The sequence below is a fragment of the Narcine bancroftii genome, chromosome 6 (assembly GCF_036971445.1).
Source record: "Narcine bancroftii isolate sNarBan1 chromosome 6, sNarBan1.hap1, whole genome shotgun sequence".
In the NCBI taxonomy this organism is placed as follows: Eukaryota; Metazoa; Chordata; class Chondrichthyes; order Torpediniformes; family Narcinidae; genus Narcine; species Narcine bancroftii.
Genome location: NC_091474.1, coordinates 236,237,434 through 236,256,455, shown reverse-complemented (window position 1 = coordinate 236,256,455; position 19,022 = coordinate 236,237,434). Strand labels below are relative to the sequence as shown.

Genomic DNA, 19,022 nt, shown 5'->3' with positions numbered 1-19,022 from the left:
TCTGGTCACCTTATTACAGGAAGGACGTAGAAGCTTTGGAGAGGGTGCAGAGGAAATTTACCAGTATGTTGCCTGGATTGGAGGACATGTCACATGAGGCAAGGTCAACACAGCTGAGGTGATTTTAATAGAGGTCTGTAAGATTATGAAAGGCAATAGATAGGGTGGACAGCCAACACCTATTTCCCAGGGTGACAGTAGCAAATACCAGAGGATATTTGTACAAGGTGAGGAGAGGAAAGTTTAGGGGAGATGTCAAGGGTAAGTTTATTTTTAAAAACTACACAGAGAGTAGTGGGTGCCTGCAATGCATTGCCAGGGGTGGTAGTCAAGTCTGTTACAAAAGAGACATTTAAGAGACTCTTAGGCACCAATAGAGGGTTATGGGTGTGAGGTAGGGAAGGCTTAGATTGTACAGTTGATTTATACAAGTCGGCACATCATCACGGGCTAAAAGGTCTGTACTGTAATGTTCTATGTTCCCATTACAGCAAAATCCCCATCAACCAGAACTCAAACCGATTGAATTGTACAATGCTTAATGAGGTTTGAATTTTGTTTTAAGATGGTGGTTTATGTGACTAATATGATGATAGATGTGAAGTTAGTTGATATTTGGTGAAGGTTTATCTCTATAGAGAAAGTTTTTTTTTCATCTTTTTTTTCATGCTACAATTTTTTTAAAGAATTGATTATTGTTTAAGAATTTTTGATAGATAATGTTACTAACTTTACTAATTTTTTATATTAAGTTTGAGTTAAATATATGTTTCATCTTAACTCCGTTTGTTAAATATATGCATTTAAGTTTGATTCAAATATGTTTTTTAAGTCTGATATTTTAGTATTAATTACTTTTCTTTTTGTTAGTATTTTAATCGGTTATGTTTTTGTTTTTTTTGTAAGTGGGTTTTTTTTCTCACATATATTATTAACTTTATTAACTCTTCACTCTTTATTTTGGGGGGGAAAGGGGAGGTTGGACTAATTTGAGTTGGGTTATTAAAGTGTAATAATTATTGGGGAGGGTATAGTTTATTTAGATTACTGATATTGTATTGTAATTTTATTATTTTATTCTTAATTTTTTTAAATGTAATCCTATGTTATTCATGTTATAAAATCTTAAATAAAGTTTAAAAAAAAAACAACTCAACCGGCAGAAAAAAAGAAATAACTGTATTTTGAAAAATAAGAACAAATAAAGTTTTAAATAAAAGTTTTAAATTGTACAAGTAAATGTTTGCTGAAGCAACACACAACCCCTTGGGAGCAAAGGTTCAGCCAGCTGAACATGGCGGTCATGCTCAACCCATCGCAACTGTTTAAATAAAAGTAGTGTTTAAAAAAAATGGCAGCATCCAGGATGAAGAGCTGGCCAATGCTGCTTGCCACTGGGGTGACTCTCCCAAAGTGTCTCCTTATCTCTGCCTGGTAAGTCTTTATCTCCCATTAGTATATTATTAAGCATATTAGTAAGGCTTCATCTGTAAACTTGGGGGAAGGGAGGGTAAATTATGATGGTAACACAGTTAGCGTCACAGCTCGCACAATGCTGTTACACCGCTAGCGAATAGGGTTTGAATTTAGAGGAAGGTGCGCTGAGAGCCTGACCAGAACACTGGCATGGAGGTGGGTCAGCAAAGTGAAGGTAGGCTGAGGACTTGACCGGGACACTAATGTGGAGGAGAGTCGAGACGCACGAGGGTCTGTCCGAGACACCAGAAGAGCTGGCTGATGCCGCTCGCAGCTGAGGCGACTCTTCTAAAGTGCCTCCCTACCCCTGCCTAGTCAGAGTCTTTAACTTTATTTGTATTTGGTATATTAGCAAGGCTTTATCTGTAAACTTTGGTGGGGGGGGCGCGGGTTAATGATGATGGCGGCACGGCTAACGTAATGTTTAGCACAACACTGTTGCAGCACCTGCAATCAGGGTTCAAATTTAAATTTTGTAAATTATGGGAATTACTTGACTAAAGTGAACTTTACATAATTAAGTACTGCAACACTGATTTTTCTTTTCAAATTACGTTCCATTTTGCAGTCCTTTGTCTTTTAAACAGTGTATTCTTAATGCAAGTTAGGCTTTGTAAAAGTCAACTGGAAAATTTGCATATCCTGTGTTGACGATTCCCGTTGGTGCCGGATTATGGGGACTTTACTGTATTTTTATTCATGACCTTCAGCCTTTCCATAAAATGGATCAGCCCATTCTTCAATTCTGGTAAAGGGTCCTGAACCTGAAACACTGCTTCTCTTTCAACAAAAGCCACCTGACCTGCAATTACTCCCTCACTTTTCTGTAATATTTCAGATTTTCACTTTATTTTTTTTATTATTTTCAGCTGCCTTTTTGCCAGTTGTATCTGAAAATAACATTTTTTTTAAAGAAAGTTGCATAAAGAGACTTGTGTGTTGCTGAAGACATTTTACCCTTTTCCACAGAATATGAATTTAGATTAAGAATATGTCCCTATCCAAATCTTTAAAATAGATCCCAATTCTCCTGATCTTTAAACACAAGAAAAAAAAATCTTTCAAGAAGCATAAATTAAAGAAAAGATCTAGCCAGCCTGCTATTAATACTGTGTTGCGTTCACACATTTCCTTCCAAACACCAAACTCATTTCCCTCCTGAGCTCTGGAGCAGCAATTCTCAACTCTTTTTTTTGGCTATGGCCTCCCTCGGACTCTGTTCAAAGTTTATGGGCACGCTTCCCAGTGAAGCCGTCAAATTTAGTTGGTTTCTTCTATACTTCTCTCTGACTGACCGCATACAAAATAAAATTATGATTTCAGTCTGTGGTCCTCATTAAATGTTGGGAAGGCCTGTTCTGGAGTGATTCATTGGCTTGTTCAACAAGATTACAGGATGTTTTTCCCCCACAATTATAGCAGCTTCAGCTAATGTGAATCTGGTCTTCATCTCCTACCTAGTATTGATAAGGCAACTTTATGCTATTCACTGTAAAATTATTAATTTGAACCTTTATTTTGTGCAGTATTGCTGCATTTAGCTTTTTTTCTGAGAAGTGGGTCACATTAATAATTCAGGAAAATTGATAATCCACCATCCAACTGCATTGAAACCAAACGGTTTGGTATTTGGATCACCAGGAGACATTTGCCACCTCCCTTCCAATTCACCGGGGTTCCTGCTTCATCTTTAAACTGATAGCAATCCCATTCCTTTCACTCTCTTTGAATGATAGGGTTCACTACAAATATAATACTCTGTAACATCTACAAAAATTAAATTAAAAAGGTGCTGGAGTATTAATTGAGAAACATTCAATAGTATGGAAAATTTGCTAGTCTAGCCATAGAACCAGAGCACACTACAGCACAGAAACAGGCCCCTTTGGCCCTTTAATCTGTGCCAAACCATTATTTTTGCCTAGTCCCACTGACTTGCACCCAGTCCATAGCCCCCCATACCTCAACTTATGTACCTGTTCAATTTCTTGTTAAATGTTAAAAATGAGCCCACATACACCACCTCAGCTGGCAGCTCGTCCCACACTCCCAGCATGCTGTGTGTGAAGATATTCCCCCTCATATTCTCCCTAAACTTTTCCCCTTTCACTCTTAACCCATGTACTTTGGTTTGTATCTCACTTACCCTCAGTGGAAAAAAACTTATCTACATTTACTTTGTCTACCCCCTCATATTTTTAAATACCTCCATCAAATCTCCCCTCATTCTTCTACGCTCCAGGGAATAAAGTCTTAATCTGTTTAACCTTTCCCAGTAACTTAGTTCCTGAAGTCCAGGCAAAATCCTAGTAAATCTTCTCTGCACTCTTTCTATCTTATTGATATCTTTCCTGTAGTTAGGTGACCAAAACTGCACACCATATTCCAAATTTGGCCGCACCCATATCTTCTACAAAGTTACCATAACATCCCAGTTCCTACACACAATAATTTATAAAGGCCAATATGCCAAGAGCTCACTTTACAACCCTATCCACCTGTGACACCACTTTCAGGGAATTATGCATCTGTTTTCCTAGGTTTCAATGTTCTACCTACTCTTCAGTGCCCTACCATTTACTATGCATGTCCTTTCTTGGTTTTTTTCTTCCAAAATGTAACTTGTCTGCATTAAACTCCATCTGCCATTTTCCAACTGGTCCAGATCCCTCTGCAAGCGTTGAAAACCTTCTTCATTGCCCACAACGCCTCCAATCTTAGTGCCACCTGCAAACTTGATGTAATTTACCACATTAACATCCAGATCATTGATACAGGTGACAAACAACAATGGTCCCAGCACCAATCCCTGAGGCACACCATTAGTCACAGGCAACCAGTTTGAGAAGCAATCATCCATCAGCATTCTCTAGCTTCTCCTGTCTAGCCATTGTCAAATCCAGTTAACTTCTTCACCATGAATACCTAGCATCTGAACCTGCCTGACTAACCCTCCCATGTGGGACCTTGTAAAAGGGGAAAAGTTTAAGGGAAACATTAGGGGGACTTTTTTTTCCCCCCCACACAGAGTGGTGGGAGTGTGGAATGAGCTGCCAGCAGGTTCAATTTCAACATTCAAGTAAAATTCGGACAGATCAGTGGATAAAAGGGGTATGGAAGGAAGTGCAGGTCAGTGGGACGGCAGACTAATAGTTCAGCACAGATTGGAAGTGCCTGTTTCTGTGCTGTAATGTTTTATGGCTCTTCAAGACTGAAAAATACTCTGTATTTTGTTAAACACACATCATGACAATTTTGGGGAAGAAAAAAGGGAACCTGGCAAAATAATAATGATCTGCCGACGTCAGTACTCAAGGAGTTCAAGAACCTAGAAAAACGACAGAATGCAGAATGCGCCTTCACCTGATGTCTGAGGAGAGGCATCTACTTCCAGTGCTGCAGCATAACGTTCGTGAGCCTGGGCCAGAACCCCGAGCTGAAGGGCCTGCTCGCCTGTGGAGAGGTCAGATTCATTCTCTTCGTTGATGGGGAAAGCAATGTCACTGATCGGTTCCTCCTTTATCTTCACTGGTTTGGTGTCCTCAGTAAAGGCCTTCTCTGGACTCACAAGCTTTTCATACTCTTCAGCCAGTTGCTTGCTCAGCTGTGGGGTAGAGAGTACATATGAGTCCAGATGCTAAGATGTCCTCGGAAGGCAATATAGATGGTGAACTTCTCTTTCCAATGTTCTTTCTTAGATAGACAATGAAACAAACCTTTTCATTGCATCTCAGCAGACTACTCAATTAATGTTGCACACACCATCCTGGAAAATGCCAGTTTTGTCAAACAGTTAACCGAGAAATAACATGATTAATGAGAAGATCCAACTCTACAAAATAAAACATAAGAAATAGGAATGGACGACATAAGACCAGACCATCCTGCACCTCGAACCTACTTAAAAATCTGAGCCTCAATTTTGTTGAGTTAAAGTGCCTTTGATCTTCTGGTTTAATTTAACTCAACAAATGAGCTTCTTGTTCAAAAATTACCCATTTAGACACCTCAAAGACATTTCTCCGTATTTATTTAAACAAGGAAGTCTGCAGATGCTGGGATTGTAGTGCAATACACAAAAGTGCTGGAGAAACACAGCAGGTCATGCAGCATCTATAGGAAATGGGCCTAAGCTTTTGTCAAGGTAGGGAGAAGAGGTGGGGAGTGGAGTAGAGGGGTTTGGGGAGGAGGATGGTCTAACAGGAGAAAAGGTGGAGGAGGATAAAACACTAAGAAGTGGTGGGGAGAGGGTAGCTCTTGAATAGAGAGGGTGGTGAGCTGGAAGAAAGTAATCAACCTCTTTCACAATCTCGCATTTCAACGGAATCACTTCTCGAATTACTCAAATATTTTCCCCATCTCCCTTCATCTCTCCATAAGGATCACACAACACAAACCTGGCTTCAGAGAGAAGCTTCCAGAGACTGAAATTGCACACCAACAGGCTTAAAGTCAGTGTCTTCACTGTAACCATCAGGCTCTTGAATGAGTTCCACTGCCATGCTCTCATGTTGCATTTGCTTTATCCTAATTTTTTCCTACTGCAATGCTGTAGTCTGTATTTTTCTACTTTATACAGCTGTATGACAGTTTTAGTCGACCTGTCAGACTGCTTGTGTGGGAATCCTTCTCACTGTTTCAGGTATGAAATGACAATAAACGTAAGCTTAATGAAACACAAAAGTCTGGAGACTCTGTGATTGTAGTGACAACACATCGAAATGATCAGCGAGACTGGAAGATCACTTTGTGGAGTGCCTCAGCTTTGTCTGCCACAATAGCATGGATCTTCCAATGGCCACCCATTTCAATTCTCCATCCCATTCCCTTGCTGACACGTCTGTCCGTAGTCTCCTGCAAGGCTAGAGATACCACCTGTAAATTGGAGGGGCAACACCTCATCTTCTGACTGGGTATCCTCCAAACGCATGGCATTAATATTGACTTTCCTGGCTTTCATTAACCCCTCCCCCACCTTTCTTCCCCCATCGCCTTTCCCCATCTGTCTCTTCACTCCATCTTTTTTCGCACAAGCATGATAAATTTTTACCTCGTCCCTTATATTAAATTAACACCTTGGATACCTCCCTCATTGTTTGAATTCTGAGACTTTCAGAGATTTCCTGCTCCTGGCTTATTCCTTGAAGAAGGGTTCAGGCCCAAAACGTCAGCAACATATCTTTGTCTCCTATAGATGCTGAAAAAACCAGCTGAGTTCCTCAAGCATTTTGGTGTGTTTTTACTAATAAACAAACTTTCTACATCATCATTAGGAACTCCATGCACTGCATGCTCAAGGCCAATAAGCAGATATTACATACTTTGTTAAAAGGTATTAGAAGTTTGAGAGCGTTTTTTTGAACTACATGTTATCTTCTGTCTGGGCACCCTCCAATCGGATGGCATTAACATCGATTTCTTCGGTTTCCATTAAATCACTGCCCCCACCCCTTCTTCTTCCCCCAGGTTTGTCTTCCTTTTCCCTCTGTCTCCTTTCACACAGCCAAAAATCAATTCTCACCTCTCCTCTTATCATTTGCAATTAACATCTTTTGTTGTTCTGGACTCCTTCCCCCAACCAGTCTTCAGTCTCTTTATTCTTCTGCCTTCCTGCTATTTGCTTATTCCTTGAGGAAGGGCTCAGGCCCGAAATGTTGGTAATATCTTTACCTCCTATGAATGCCGCGTGACTGGGCGAGCTTCTCCATCATTTCTGAGTGTTTTTACTACAATGACAGCATCTGCAGACTTTCCTGTTTCTCTTGCAAATCTATTTCCAAGGACTTGAAATAAAAAGACGGGATCTTAATATAAATTATCCAATGCTGATTTTTTTTTCAGTTTTCTACAATCCCAAAGCGTCAACGATGCATGCACAAAATGCAGCTCACAAAGCCTGCCCTAGTGTAATATTAGAAGAATGAGAGATGCTCTCATGGAGGCACAAAGGTCTTAAAGAGGAATTAACAACAGGAATACACAGGTGCTATGCGATCATGCCAGAGGCTCTAAAACATTGGGCATCATCTCAGAAAGTGAGGGAGAAAAATTCTTTTATATAACTGATGAGATTACAGATCTCTGAGATGCAAAAGGACATTTCAGATTTATTGTCAGAGAACAAAAATAACATCACTTCCAACCCTGAGATTCTTTTTTCTGTGGGTGAGTGTTAGGTCTGCTTTGTTCATGAATGAGTGAGACAAACACCAGGCTGAGTCGAAATCAGGGTTCTTTGTTCTTTATTACCGGATTGTAACACTTGCGACTAACCATGTTAGTCGGAGAATGCATTCTGCCGTTATCAGCAAAATGGTGATTTTTTATACCCTTGGATACGTGCTTAGAACATGTTAGGTCTGCTTTGTTCATGAATGAGTGAGACAAACACCAGGCTGAGTCGAAATCAGGGTTCTTTGTTCTTTATTACCGGATTGTAACACTTGCGACTAACCATGTTAGTCGGAGAATGCATTCTGCCGTTATCAGCAAAATGGTGATTTTTTATACCCTTGGATACGTGCTTAGAACATGTTAGGTCTGCTTTGTTCATGAATGAGTGAGACAAACACCAGACTGAGTCGAAATCAGGGTTCTTTGTTCTTTATTACCGGATTGTAACACTTGCGACTAACCATGTTAGTCGGAGAATGCATTCTGCCGTTATCAGCAAAATGGTGATTTTTTATACCCTTGGATATGTGCTTAGAACATCATCATATCATTATTTGTCCAATGACTAAAACTGTTGCTATCCTTTCCCTGCTAGCTTCCTGCCTCTCAATCCATCAATGTCTCTCTTATCTTGTAAGTACAAGGATGCATTCACATCTTGTTACAGCCCTGCACAGGGTAACTCCTTACACATTCCCATCTCATGATGTTTTACCTAACAGGAGTACAAGGACACCTCCCCTTCTTGTTACAGCCCTGTACAGGGTAACTCCCTACACATTCCCATCTCATGATGTTTTACCTTACAGTGAGGCAGAATGACCACTTATTGGTAATGCAATTAAAAAAAACTGTACACATGTAAAGTAATAAAGAAGTGGAAACAAACTGTGCAATACCGAGTGAATTTAAAAAAAAATCAATACAAAAGTTACTCCTTAAATGGGATACGGGCAACCAGCAGCTGGAATGGTCAGACTGGCCGAGAAGGGAAGGTTGGTTAGCATCCTTCAAGAGGGACTTAACTGAAACATACAAGATCCAAAGGGAAGTGACGAGGTGGGCACAAAGAAAACCTTTCATCTTTGTTGGAGAATCTAGAACTGAGATCATCATTTGAAACAAAACAAGGTCGTCTATTCAGGACAGAGGAGAGGTTAATTATAAGAGACATTGGAAATATTAAGCAGGTCAGTCAACAATAATGCAGCAATGGACAGAGTACAGGGTTGGCTGGGTGCTGTGCAAGCAGAGATTAAGACAGGGAAGTGATAAGAAAGTAGAAAACATGCAGGACAGGTTAGAGGGGGAATTGCAGAGTATAGAGATTTGATGTGGAATTGCCCCAATGGTGGGTGGGTTAGGGCTTTCGATACATTAACCCACATACCTGGAGCACGTAGCTGTGATAGTCCTTGATGCGGTGCTGCCAGAAGTTCTGCAATGACAGCATGCTGCCGATTCCCATTTCATGGAACACTTGCTCCATCACATCCTGGAATGGAGTCTGGCCAACCCTGGCCTCCCGGTCTGTAGCAAAGCGCAGGAGTCGTGTGAACTTGAAGTAGTACTCACTCGTGATGTCGGTCAGCGTTTCCAGGACGCTGTCGTGCGCAGATTCAAACCCTGCATGGGCAAGGACAGCGGCCACTGACTGGTAGAGGAGCTGCCGGCAAGACGCCCAACTGAGCTCAGTCACAGGTTCGCCTTTTCCTCTGGGAATACAAAAAAGTAATTACGATCAGGACAGAGTGCAGTGGCACCCCTGAATGCATCAACAGTCTAAGCAGAAAACCAATTAAAAAAAAATAAAACCAATATCACTGGTATCCAAATTACAGTCAGTCACTGACATGCTCAAGGAAAATAAAGACTTGCACCCCCTAAAAGAGCTGTCTCATGTCACAGAATTAAGATTTTTTAAAAACTGAAATCGATATTTCCTTTGTTGGTAACGGTATCAAGGGATCTGAAGCTACAGCGGGTAAATGGGAATTTAAGATAAAGATCAGAAAATCAGTTGTAAAACAGGACAGATACGAGTGGCTGAACAGGTCTCTAACCTAATTATGAAACAAATTCAGTCATACATTTTTTTTTTTTAATTGGAAAATGCATTTTTTCCTCTCCATTTATTATTCACCAAGTTTATGTGCTGGTTGGCAAAAAAAGGCATAGGGTTCATGGGGGATTAACCAGCTAAAGTTGTGCGTATTTTCACCACAGAACACTGGTAAGCTTTCTCTGAATTTTCTGGCACCATGCTATCAATTATAGGAATGATTTGTGAAGCCATTTGGAACTAAAATATGAAGTATTCAAGAGCCTGTAACACATCTCTACTTCTGGGCAGACTCATGAAACATTTGTTAACAATGCTCTTGAGAAGTGCAGGGTTTACAGCTAATATTGCAGGGCCTGGTATAGAAACTTAAACTACTTCCAAACTTTAGGATGTTCATCCTGGATGAACTTGGCACCGCATCAAGGACTATCACAGCTACGTGCTCCAGGTATGTGGGTTAATGTATCGAAAGCCCTGACCCACCCACCATTGGGGCAATTCCACATCAAATCTCTATACTCTGCAATTCCCCCTCTAACCTGTCCTGCATGTTTTCTACTTTCTTATCACTTCCCTGTCTTAATCTCTGCTTGCACAGCACCCAGCCAACCCTGTACTTCTGTCCATTGCTGCATTATTGTTGACTGACCTGCTTAATATTTCCAATGTCTCTTATAATTGTTCGGCTTCTTAGTAAAGAACTGGAATAAAGAGCCAGCTGTCATTGACAATTAGAAACATTATACAATCTGTGGATTGTACAGCCATGCAACAACTTGCATCTGGGTTACGTTCTGGAAGTGAGGATACAAATCAATTTGGGTGTAAATCGATCATTGAGAGGGGGAGGTGAAATATACTGTTACATACATGCTGAGGTAAATATCCTCCCTCTACAATTAGTTTATCCAATTCTTCTGAAAAAGCTTCAGCTGCCTTCATACCAGCACTTGCAGACTCACCACTCACTTTAACACTGTGCAAAGAATAACACTGTTTAAAACGCATAAACCACCCACTGGTAGTGTTAACTTGCACGTCATCGTCAGGTCCAGGATTTGCTTTCAGCATCTTGAACACATGAGCCTTTGCTGTGATTCCTATCTTTTTGATTCTGCTAGAGACTTGTTTTGGGGGCATTTAGGATCCATGATGCATTATCTATTTTCAGATAGAATTTAGCCAACAAGATAACACACAAACAATAGACCACACAGAACACGATTTGATGCCGGATGTTGGTGTCTCATATGAAATTGAAACTAGAAAAATGTTACACAGGGTGCTTTTTCTCCCCCATAGTAGAGAGAGTACACATTAACGAAAAAACACAATAACAACTACAAACACATATTATAGATATGTACTATAAGTTAGGTGTATACTGTATACCACTATGCAGCTGGCAGCACACTTTATTTTGGCTTTTGAGCCCACATGTTGAATGCATGATGCACGATTGAACACCCGCTTATGTTTGCCAACGTCGGTCCCGCTGTAAATTTTAAAAATTTTATGAAGCCCTTATGGTGACCTCAAATGTATCTGCGATGGGACGTTACTCGATTGGGCATACATCGAGGTATAGTGAGGCGATTCAAAGCCAACTCAGTCCAAGAAACCATTATTATTCCCAAGTGACAAGACGAGCAGTGCAAGTGCACAGCATTCCCCACTGAAAAATCCCCCCAAAAAAAAGATAATACAGGGAGGGCCTCCCCACATTTTGAGAAACTGCAGGAAAGAAAATGAAAGCACGTGACATTCATCACAAACGTGGTGAGATTTCTTGGAGTATTGATGGTCTGACAATAAAAGAAGAGCTTCGCAACATCAAAACGGCAAATAAAATTCTCTGCAGTACCAGAGCAGAAAAAACAATTAAAAATCAATTGCAAACTGACCTGCTGAGTATTGCGCTGGCATTTTCTCTTTTTAATAGCTTAAACATTTTTGATCATTAAATCTTGGCAGGGCAATTGATCCACTGGGACCACATTGGGTTGCAAGGTAGACCACTATTCATTCGTTTTGCTTGAAAAACGATTTGATGGAGGAACTCAGCGGGTCGAACTGGTGTAGTGGGAGAAAAAGAATGGTGAACATTTTGGGTCAGATGAAGGGTGATGACCCAAAAGAGTGACAGTTCTAAATTCCTTTTAATTTTTTTTTCCTCCTCTCAAATTATGCCCTTATTTTTGTGTCTGTTTTACAAGCAAATTCTGACCATTAAAACCGGTGCTGCCCAATTACACCGGTGTCACTGGCTGAACAACCACAGTTAGATGGGCCGAATCGCCACCCCAATTGTCTGACTTAAAATGGCATGCGCCCCCTTCACTCCTGAGAAGCCCGCGGTTGACACCACGCGTTGCCCAGGGGAGCTCCCCGCTTCCGGGTGGTGCACCGTTGGCCAGGGAATGACGCTACAACACGTTGACGTCACTTCTGGAAGCTGCCACACACATCACTGGAAGTGGGTGTTCCCCGGCACGCAGCTTGAATAATTCAAACAAGTCACTGGTTCACCCTCACACCACGTGGACGCCTCTTGATTCTGTAGCACCGCCACAGCAGAGGCAACAGTGATGAACCCGACTGTTCCAATGTTTTTGGAACTCACCTCGAACGCGAAAGAATGCAGGCCGACTGTTCCAATGTTTTTGGAACTCACCTCGAACGCGAAAGAATGCAGGATACCGCTACAGTTGCAATGGCTGCGACCCACACGGTGGGCGTGCATTTGCCGCCTTTTTCTGAGCAAACCAGCCCAGGAATTGGCTGCAACTGGCCGAGTCACAGTTCCAGATCAGAGCCGTTGTCTCAGAGGACACCAAGTTCTGGCACGTCGTCAATGCCTTGGACCCTGCCACAGCAGCCGAAGTAAGAGAATCCTCCTATGGAGTGCAAGTACGAGCAATTCCGGTGTTTCCCCCTCAATTCCCTGGAACTCAGCTGGAAACCCCTCCAAGCTCATGCATGAAATGGTGGCCCTACCGGACGGACACACAGACGGTTTCCTCTTTGAGGCCCTGTTCCTTTCCAAGCTGCTGGTACACGTTTCCTTGGCAGTTTCCAACATCGATTTCAGCACCCCACACCTGGAAGCCAAGAAGGCAGACCCCACAACAGACTTCGGCCCACGTGCAGCCGGTCTATGTTGTCGGGCCATCATCCCAGCAACTCTGCAAGCCTCTCAGCAGTAGCTGCGGCCCAACCACAGCGCAGCGAGCGCCCAAGCAAACAGAACAAATACTGTTTCTATCACCGCAGATTGGAACACCCGGCAGTGCGCTCCTACCCCACCTCCAAACCAACACGCCGAGGGGAAACAGACAGGCAGCTGCAAAGAGCGACCCTGACAGTTGGTGCTCTTAAAGGCCTACTCTACCTCAGGGACCAGTGAACAAAGAGCGAGGTCCCAGTCGATACGGGCGTAGGGATACACCTCATCCCACTGATGTATTTTGAGACCAAACACAACCCCAAGGGCCTCCCACTACAAGCAGCTCCTCCATCCCAAGCTACAGCACTCGCTTAGTCACAATCCACACAGCGGACATGGATTTCCAGTGGAAGTGCACAATTGTGGCTGTGGGACAGGCCTTACTCGGAGCAGATTTCCGCGGGCACCTGAACTTTCGGTGGACGTGACCAGATGCTTGTTGGTGAACGCTACCACTTTCCAGTCGTACCCTCTCACCTTGCAGCAGCACACTTTTCTGCAATTAGGAATCCATGCTTTGGATCAAAACGAGTATGCCCACTTACTGGCCAAACACCCAGACTTACTGGCGCCCAATTTCCATGACACCAAACCACCACATGGCATGGAACACCACATTGAGACCACTGGGGCCTCCAGTGTATGCACGGGCTCGGCACCTCCTGCAAGACAAACTCCAGCAAGCCAAAACCGAGTTCACCGCCATGGAGAAACTGGGCCTCCCCACTCCATGTGGTATAGAAGAGCTCTGGCGGCTAGTATCTATGCGGTGACTACAGGCGGCTAAACGATGCTACAGTCCCATACAGGCACCCTATCCCACACGTCCAGGACTTTATCATGAGGCTCCAGGGCCACCAAGTCTTTTCCAAGTTAGACCTCGTCAAAGGATACCATCCAGCGACGTCTTGAAAACGGCCATCATCACACCCTTCGGCCTTTGAGTTCCTGTGGATGTTGTTCAGATGAAGCAACCCAGATGTTCCAGCAGTTGACGGACATGGTTGGCAGGGACCTCAACTTAATTTTTGTCTACCTGGATGACATTCTCATTGCCAGGCCTGATGCCAGAACACACAGGGTGCACCTGACTCACCTTTTCGACAGGCTGCAGCAGTTCCGACTCACGGTGAACCCAGCCAAGTGCCAGTTCGGCCTAGCGACAATCGACTTCCTGGGAGGGAGCTACGCCACTGCCGGACAAGGTTAAACTTCCCCAAGCCGAGCACGATCAAAGGCCTGCAGGAGTTCCTGGTGATAGTGAACTTTTATCACTGTTTCCTGCTGGGAGCAGCCACCCTCATGCAGCCCCTGCTCGACCTCATCATGCTCAGCAACAAGATGCTCCAGTGGACGCCAGACACCACAGAAGCATTGCAGACCATGAAAGCGTCACTAGTGCGGGCCACATTCCTGGCCCACCCAGACTCAACCTCCCCCCAACCCTTATAACAGTGGCATCGGACAATGGGTGTGGTGCTGGAGCAATGGGTTGACGACCATTAGTGCCCCCTAGCCTTCTTCAGCAAACACCTCCGGACGCCAGAGCTCAAATACAACGCGTTCGACCGTAAGCTGTTGGCCCTGTACCTGGTGATATGACATTTCCAGTACATCATATAGACAACGGTTTTCACCGCCTACACACACACCACAAACTACTCACCTATGCCCTCAGCAAGCTCTCAGACCCGTGGTCGGCGAGGCAACAGCGTCACGTCTCCTACATCTTGGAGTACACAATGGACATCTGCTACGTCGCAGGCAAGTCCAACGTGGTGGCCAACATGTTATCCAGACCCACCATCGCCACCTCCTCAGGGGGGCTCGACGTCACCCACCTGGCCAACGGCCAGACAGAGGATGCAGACGTCCAGGTCTACCAGACGGCCATCACCAGCCTTAACGTCAGCAATTTCTGCCCCTCACCAGGAAGCCTGTCTACTTTGCAACGTATCCACAGGCTTCCTCAGACCCATCCTACACGCGACCCAGCCACAGCAGGTGTTCGATGAAATACATGGCCTGTCCCACCCCTCCATAAGGCCCACGGTCCACCTGTTTGACAAGTTCATGTGGCACAGCCTCCGCCGCATGAACTTTTAGCCCCCATGACCCTGTGGGCTAAAACCTGTTTGCGGTGCCAACACGCCAAAGTGTCCAGACACACCAAGACCCCAACCCAGACATTTGATCTGGCACAGCGCCGATTTGAGCACATGAACATCGATGGCCCACTCCCAGTCAGCCAAGGTATGCGGTATCTATTCAAAACAATCAACTGTTTTACCAGTTGGCTGGAAGCCATAGTCCTACTCACATACGACAGAGACTTGCGCCAGAGCCTTCTTGTCCACTTGGGTCGCACATTTCGGAGTCTCGACCCACATTACCTCAGACTGAGGGGCACAGTTCACTCCCTCGCTTTGGGCTAACCTAGCCAAATTCTGTGGCAGTCGGTTGCACCACACCACTCCCTACCACCCTCAAGCAAACACTCACCTGGTTGAGTGTTTCCACCGCCACCTGAAGGCAGCCCTAAAAACTCAACTGCAAGGCCCAAATTGGATGGACAAACTCACATGTGTGCTCTTAGGCATCCGAACAGCACCTAAAGACGATTTACCAGCCTCATCCGCCAAGATGGTGTGTTGTTTCCCACTTACCATCCCCAAGGACATTCATTTCAACCCCCCGGCCCACAGCCCAGAGGCCTAAATGTCCACCAGAGGAAGAGATTGCAAGTGGGTAAACAGGTGGCCCCACCACCTTCCCAACTCAGCTCTCCACCCTGCCATATCCCCACAGACCGCCGACTACATCTTCGTGTAGAGAGGACAGCAAGGAACACCCCTACAATGCCCCTACTAAGGGGCATTCAAAGTGTTGCAACAGGATGACATTGTTTTTACGTTAGACATTGGCGGATGACCGGGCAGTTTCACTATTGACCGCTTCAAGGCAACGCACCTGGACTCAGGCCTAAAGACTACGGTAACCTGCTCAGAGGGCAGCAGCAATTCTGGGGGTGGGTGGTGAAGTGGGCCAAGTGACCTCGCGGTTAGATGGGTCAAGTCACCACCCCAGTCTTCTGGCTCAAAATGGCACTTCACTCCCGAGGAGAAGCCCACGGTGACGCCATGTGTTGCCCGGGGAACTCCCCACTTCCAGATGGCGCACCGCCGGCCAGAGAATGACATCGCAACACTTCTGGAAGCCAGCACACACGTTACTAGAAGTGGGTGTTCTGCTACACACAGTGCAAGTAATTCAAACAATAAAGTCAGTTCCTGGTTCACCCTCGCACCGTGTGGACGTCCCTTGATTCCGTAGCGCTGCCGCAGAAGACATTACACTAGTACATTTTTTGGAAGGTGGGAGGAAACAGGAGCTGGTTATGGAGAGAACATGCAAATTGCTTAGCACCAAATTCGAACCCGAGTTGCTGTCGATGTAAAAGAGTTCTGCTAACCTTTTCAACCCCTGCCCCTACCATGCGAACAAGATTCTATTTATTCTATCAATGTCTCTTATAGTTTTATCAGGTCGTCCCACAGCCTCTGTCACTCTGAGGAAGATAAACCGTCTTTCCCCAAAATTAAAGTCTTCCAATCCAGGCCACCTCATAGAACATAGAAACCTGCAGCACAGTACAGGCTCTCTGGTCCAGTGTTGATCCAATTACCTGCTCTGACAAGTGCCTAGAATTTCCCTACTTCAAAACACTATTCTTCTCAGTTCCTTGTACCTACCAAATAAAAGTCTCTCACAAACGGTTTAGAACAATGAGGGGATCCTAAGGAAGCTTGACAGGGTAGATGCTGAGTTTTTTTCCCCCTCACTAGTTGCAGAGACATGAACAAGAAAACAATTACTAGGAAAGAGGGCAGCAAATTAATACTCAAATGTGTTGAATTTTATTTTCTCAGGGTAGTGAACTCTGGAATTCTCTGCCTGGAAGGGTAGTGGTAGCACATTCAAGGCTGAAATGAATACATATTTGAAAAAAAGAGGGATTAATGGACAGAAGAGGGGTTGAGGCCACCATTGATCACTCATGAGCATACTGAATGGCAGGACAGACTGGTAGCATTACTCTGCTCTGATTTTTATCTTCCCACTTCGAAGGTTCTGACATGCTATTGCAACATCAAGGCAGTGGCTTTTTTGTGGAAGGCTGGTGATGCAGATGGGAGTGACCCTCAACAAAAGAAAACATCACAGAGCTTACGATTTCGTGGTCAGCCAGTTCATATTTTTGGAAGTAACAAGCTGCTGTATTTCCAGCATTACAAGTTTGATTCTATTAGGTTTGAGTATGTTGCAACCCTAACTCTTCAGCCCTTTTTAACTTGCCAGTTGGGAGCAAAACTGTCGCCCATAATAATTACCGTTCTGATTACTGAGGGCTCGTAAAATGGTGCGAGCACAAACTGAGTCTCAATAGAGACCAGACAAGAGAGATGATTGGGGACTTCAGGAGGATGAAAGGCAATCACATCAATGGTTCCGGAGAGTGGAGAGCACAAAGTTCCTTGGTGTGCATTTAAAGGTCATTGATCAGAAAGGTGCGACAGTGCCTGCACTTTGTGATTTCATTGGGCCAGCATTTTCTTGTACCATATTGTATCATTAAAATTAAGGACGTTGAGGAAGGTAAGGCTACGAACCCATCTTGACAAGTGTTTTTTTTTTAATATATGTAAACAGGAACATTAATGAAAGTTCCCTGTCTGGCAACATCATTGTGTGGTATGGCCGTTGCAAAGCAGTGGGCCAGAAGTCAACACATAGGATCATGAAAACTGCTGAGATGACTGGGGTCTCTCTTTCCTCTAATGTCGACATTCACTAGGATCATTGATTAAATAAGGGTCAAAGAATTATACAAGACCCTTTCCATCCAGTACACAGCATTTTTGACCCATTACTATCAACAATGAGGTACAGGAGGATAAAAATCGTGACTGCCCAGGCTGGGAAATAGCTTCCTCCAGCAGGCTGTGAGCTGCATGAACAGTATTGTGCAACCCAGTAAATCATTCCAAAATATTGACGTGTATATTTATTTTAAATTATATCTTTATGGATATATGTTATTATTCTGTGCTGTGTTTTGTACATGTACAGTGGTCCAGAGAAATGCTGCTACATTTGGTTGATAACAAACTTAAGGCATCACTTGGATGTGGCCCACGACTTCATTATCCTTGCCCAATACCACTCACCTTTATTGGGGACCATACTGCCCTTTTGCACTTAACATTGTTGCAACCTTTCGCTCAAAAAAAAATTACACACTTCTGTACTGGATCTTTCCAGTTTGGTTATGCCTGTAGCTTAATCGGGGAAAGAGGGCTGACTGGGGTTAGGGCTAGGGTGCTATGCAAATCCAACCTTCCTCATTTCTTAAGAACCATAGAATACTACAGGACAGAAACCGACCAATCTAGTCTGTGCCAAACTATTTTTTGATCTAGTCCCACTGAACTGCACCCAGAACCATAGTCCTCTGTGCCTGTCCAAATTTTCCTTAAATGTCAACATTGAGCCCGCATTCACTGCTTCAGTTGGCAGTTTGTTCCATACTCTCACCAATCTCTGTGAGATGCTCCCCCTCAAGCTCCCTTTAAACATTTCACCCTTAATCCATGTCCTCCAGTTCCTGCCTCACCCAACCTCAAGAGAAAAAGCATTGTGGTCTGCTCCTCATAATTTTGAATGCCTCCATCAAATTTCCCCATTTAAAAAAAATGCCTAAGGGAATAAAATCCTAATCTGCAACTCAGTTCCTGAAGTTATAGCAACATCCTTGAAAATCTCTTTCAATATTATTGATATTTTTCCGATTTTAGCCTTACCAAATTCTTGTACGTCTTTACCGTAACATCCCGACATCTATACTAAATACTTTCATGAAGACCAATATGTCAAAAAGCTCTCTTTACAACCCTATCAACCTCGGACGCCACTTTCAGAGCATTATCTAGAGTACAACTCTGGTTAGCTTAAATAGAATTCTTCTGATATCAAAAACAAATCAGAAATCTTCATTTATCCCAATTTTTTTTTTTTTTTGGC

General features: G+C 43.8%; 1 protein-coding gene across 4 annotated transcripts in view; it reads right to left on the bottom strand.

The window, feature by feature from the left end:
- Positions 1 to 19,022, bottom strand: part of supt7l (SPT7 like, STAGA complex subunit gamma) — a 57,590-nt gene that overhangs the window by 16,630 nt on the left and 21,938 nt on the right. For all 4 annotated transcript variants that reach the window (XR_011340784.1, XM_069887747.1, XM_069887745.1 and 1 more), the window contains exons 3-4: positions 9,041 to 9,365; positions 4,840 to 5,080 (exon numbers count right to left, since the gene is read on the bottom strand). Coding sequence is in view for 3 of the 4 variants with exons in the window: in XM_069887747.1 (XP_069743848.1) it covers positions 4,840 to 5,080; positions 9,041 to 9,365 (566 nt within the window). In the remaining variant the exon portion in view is untranslated. The remainder of the gene's footprint in view (positions 1 to 4,839; positions 5,081 to 9,040; positions 9,366 to 19,022) is intronic.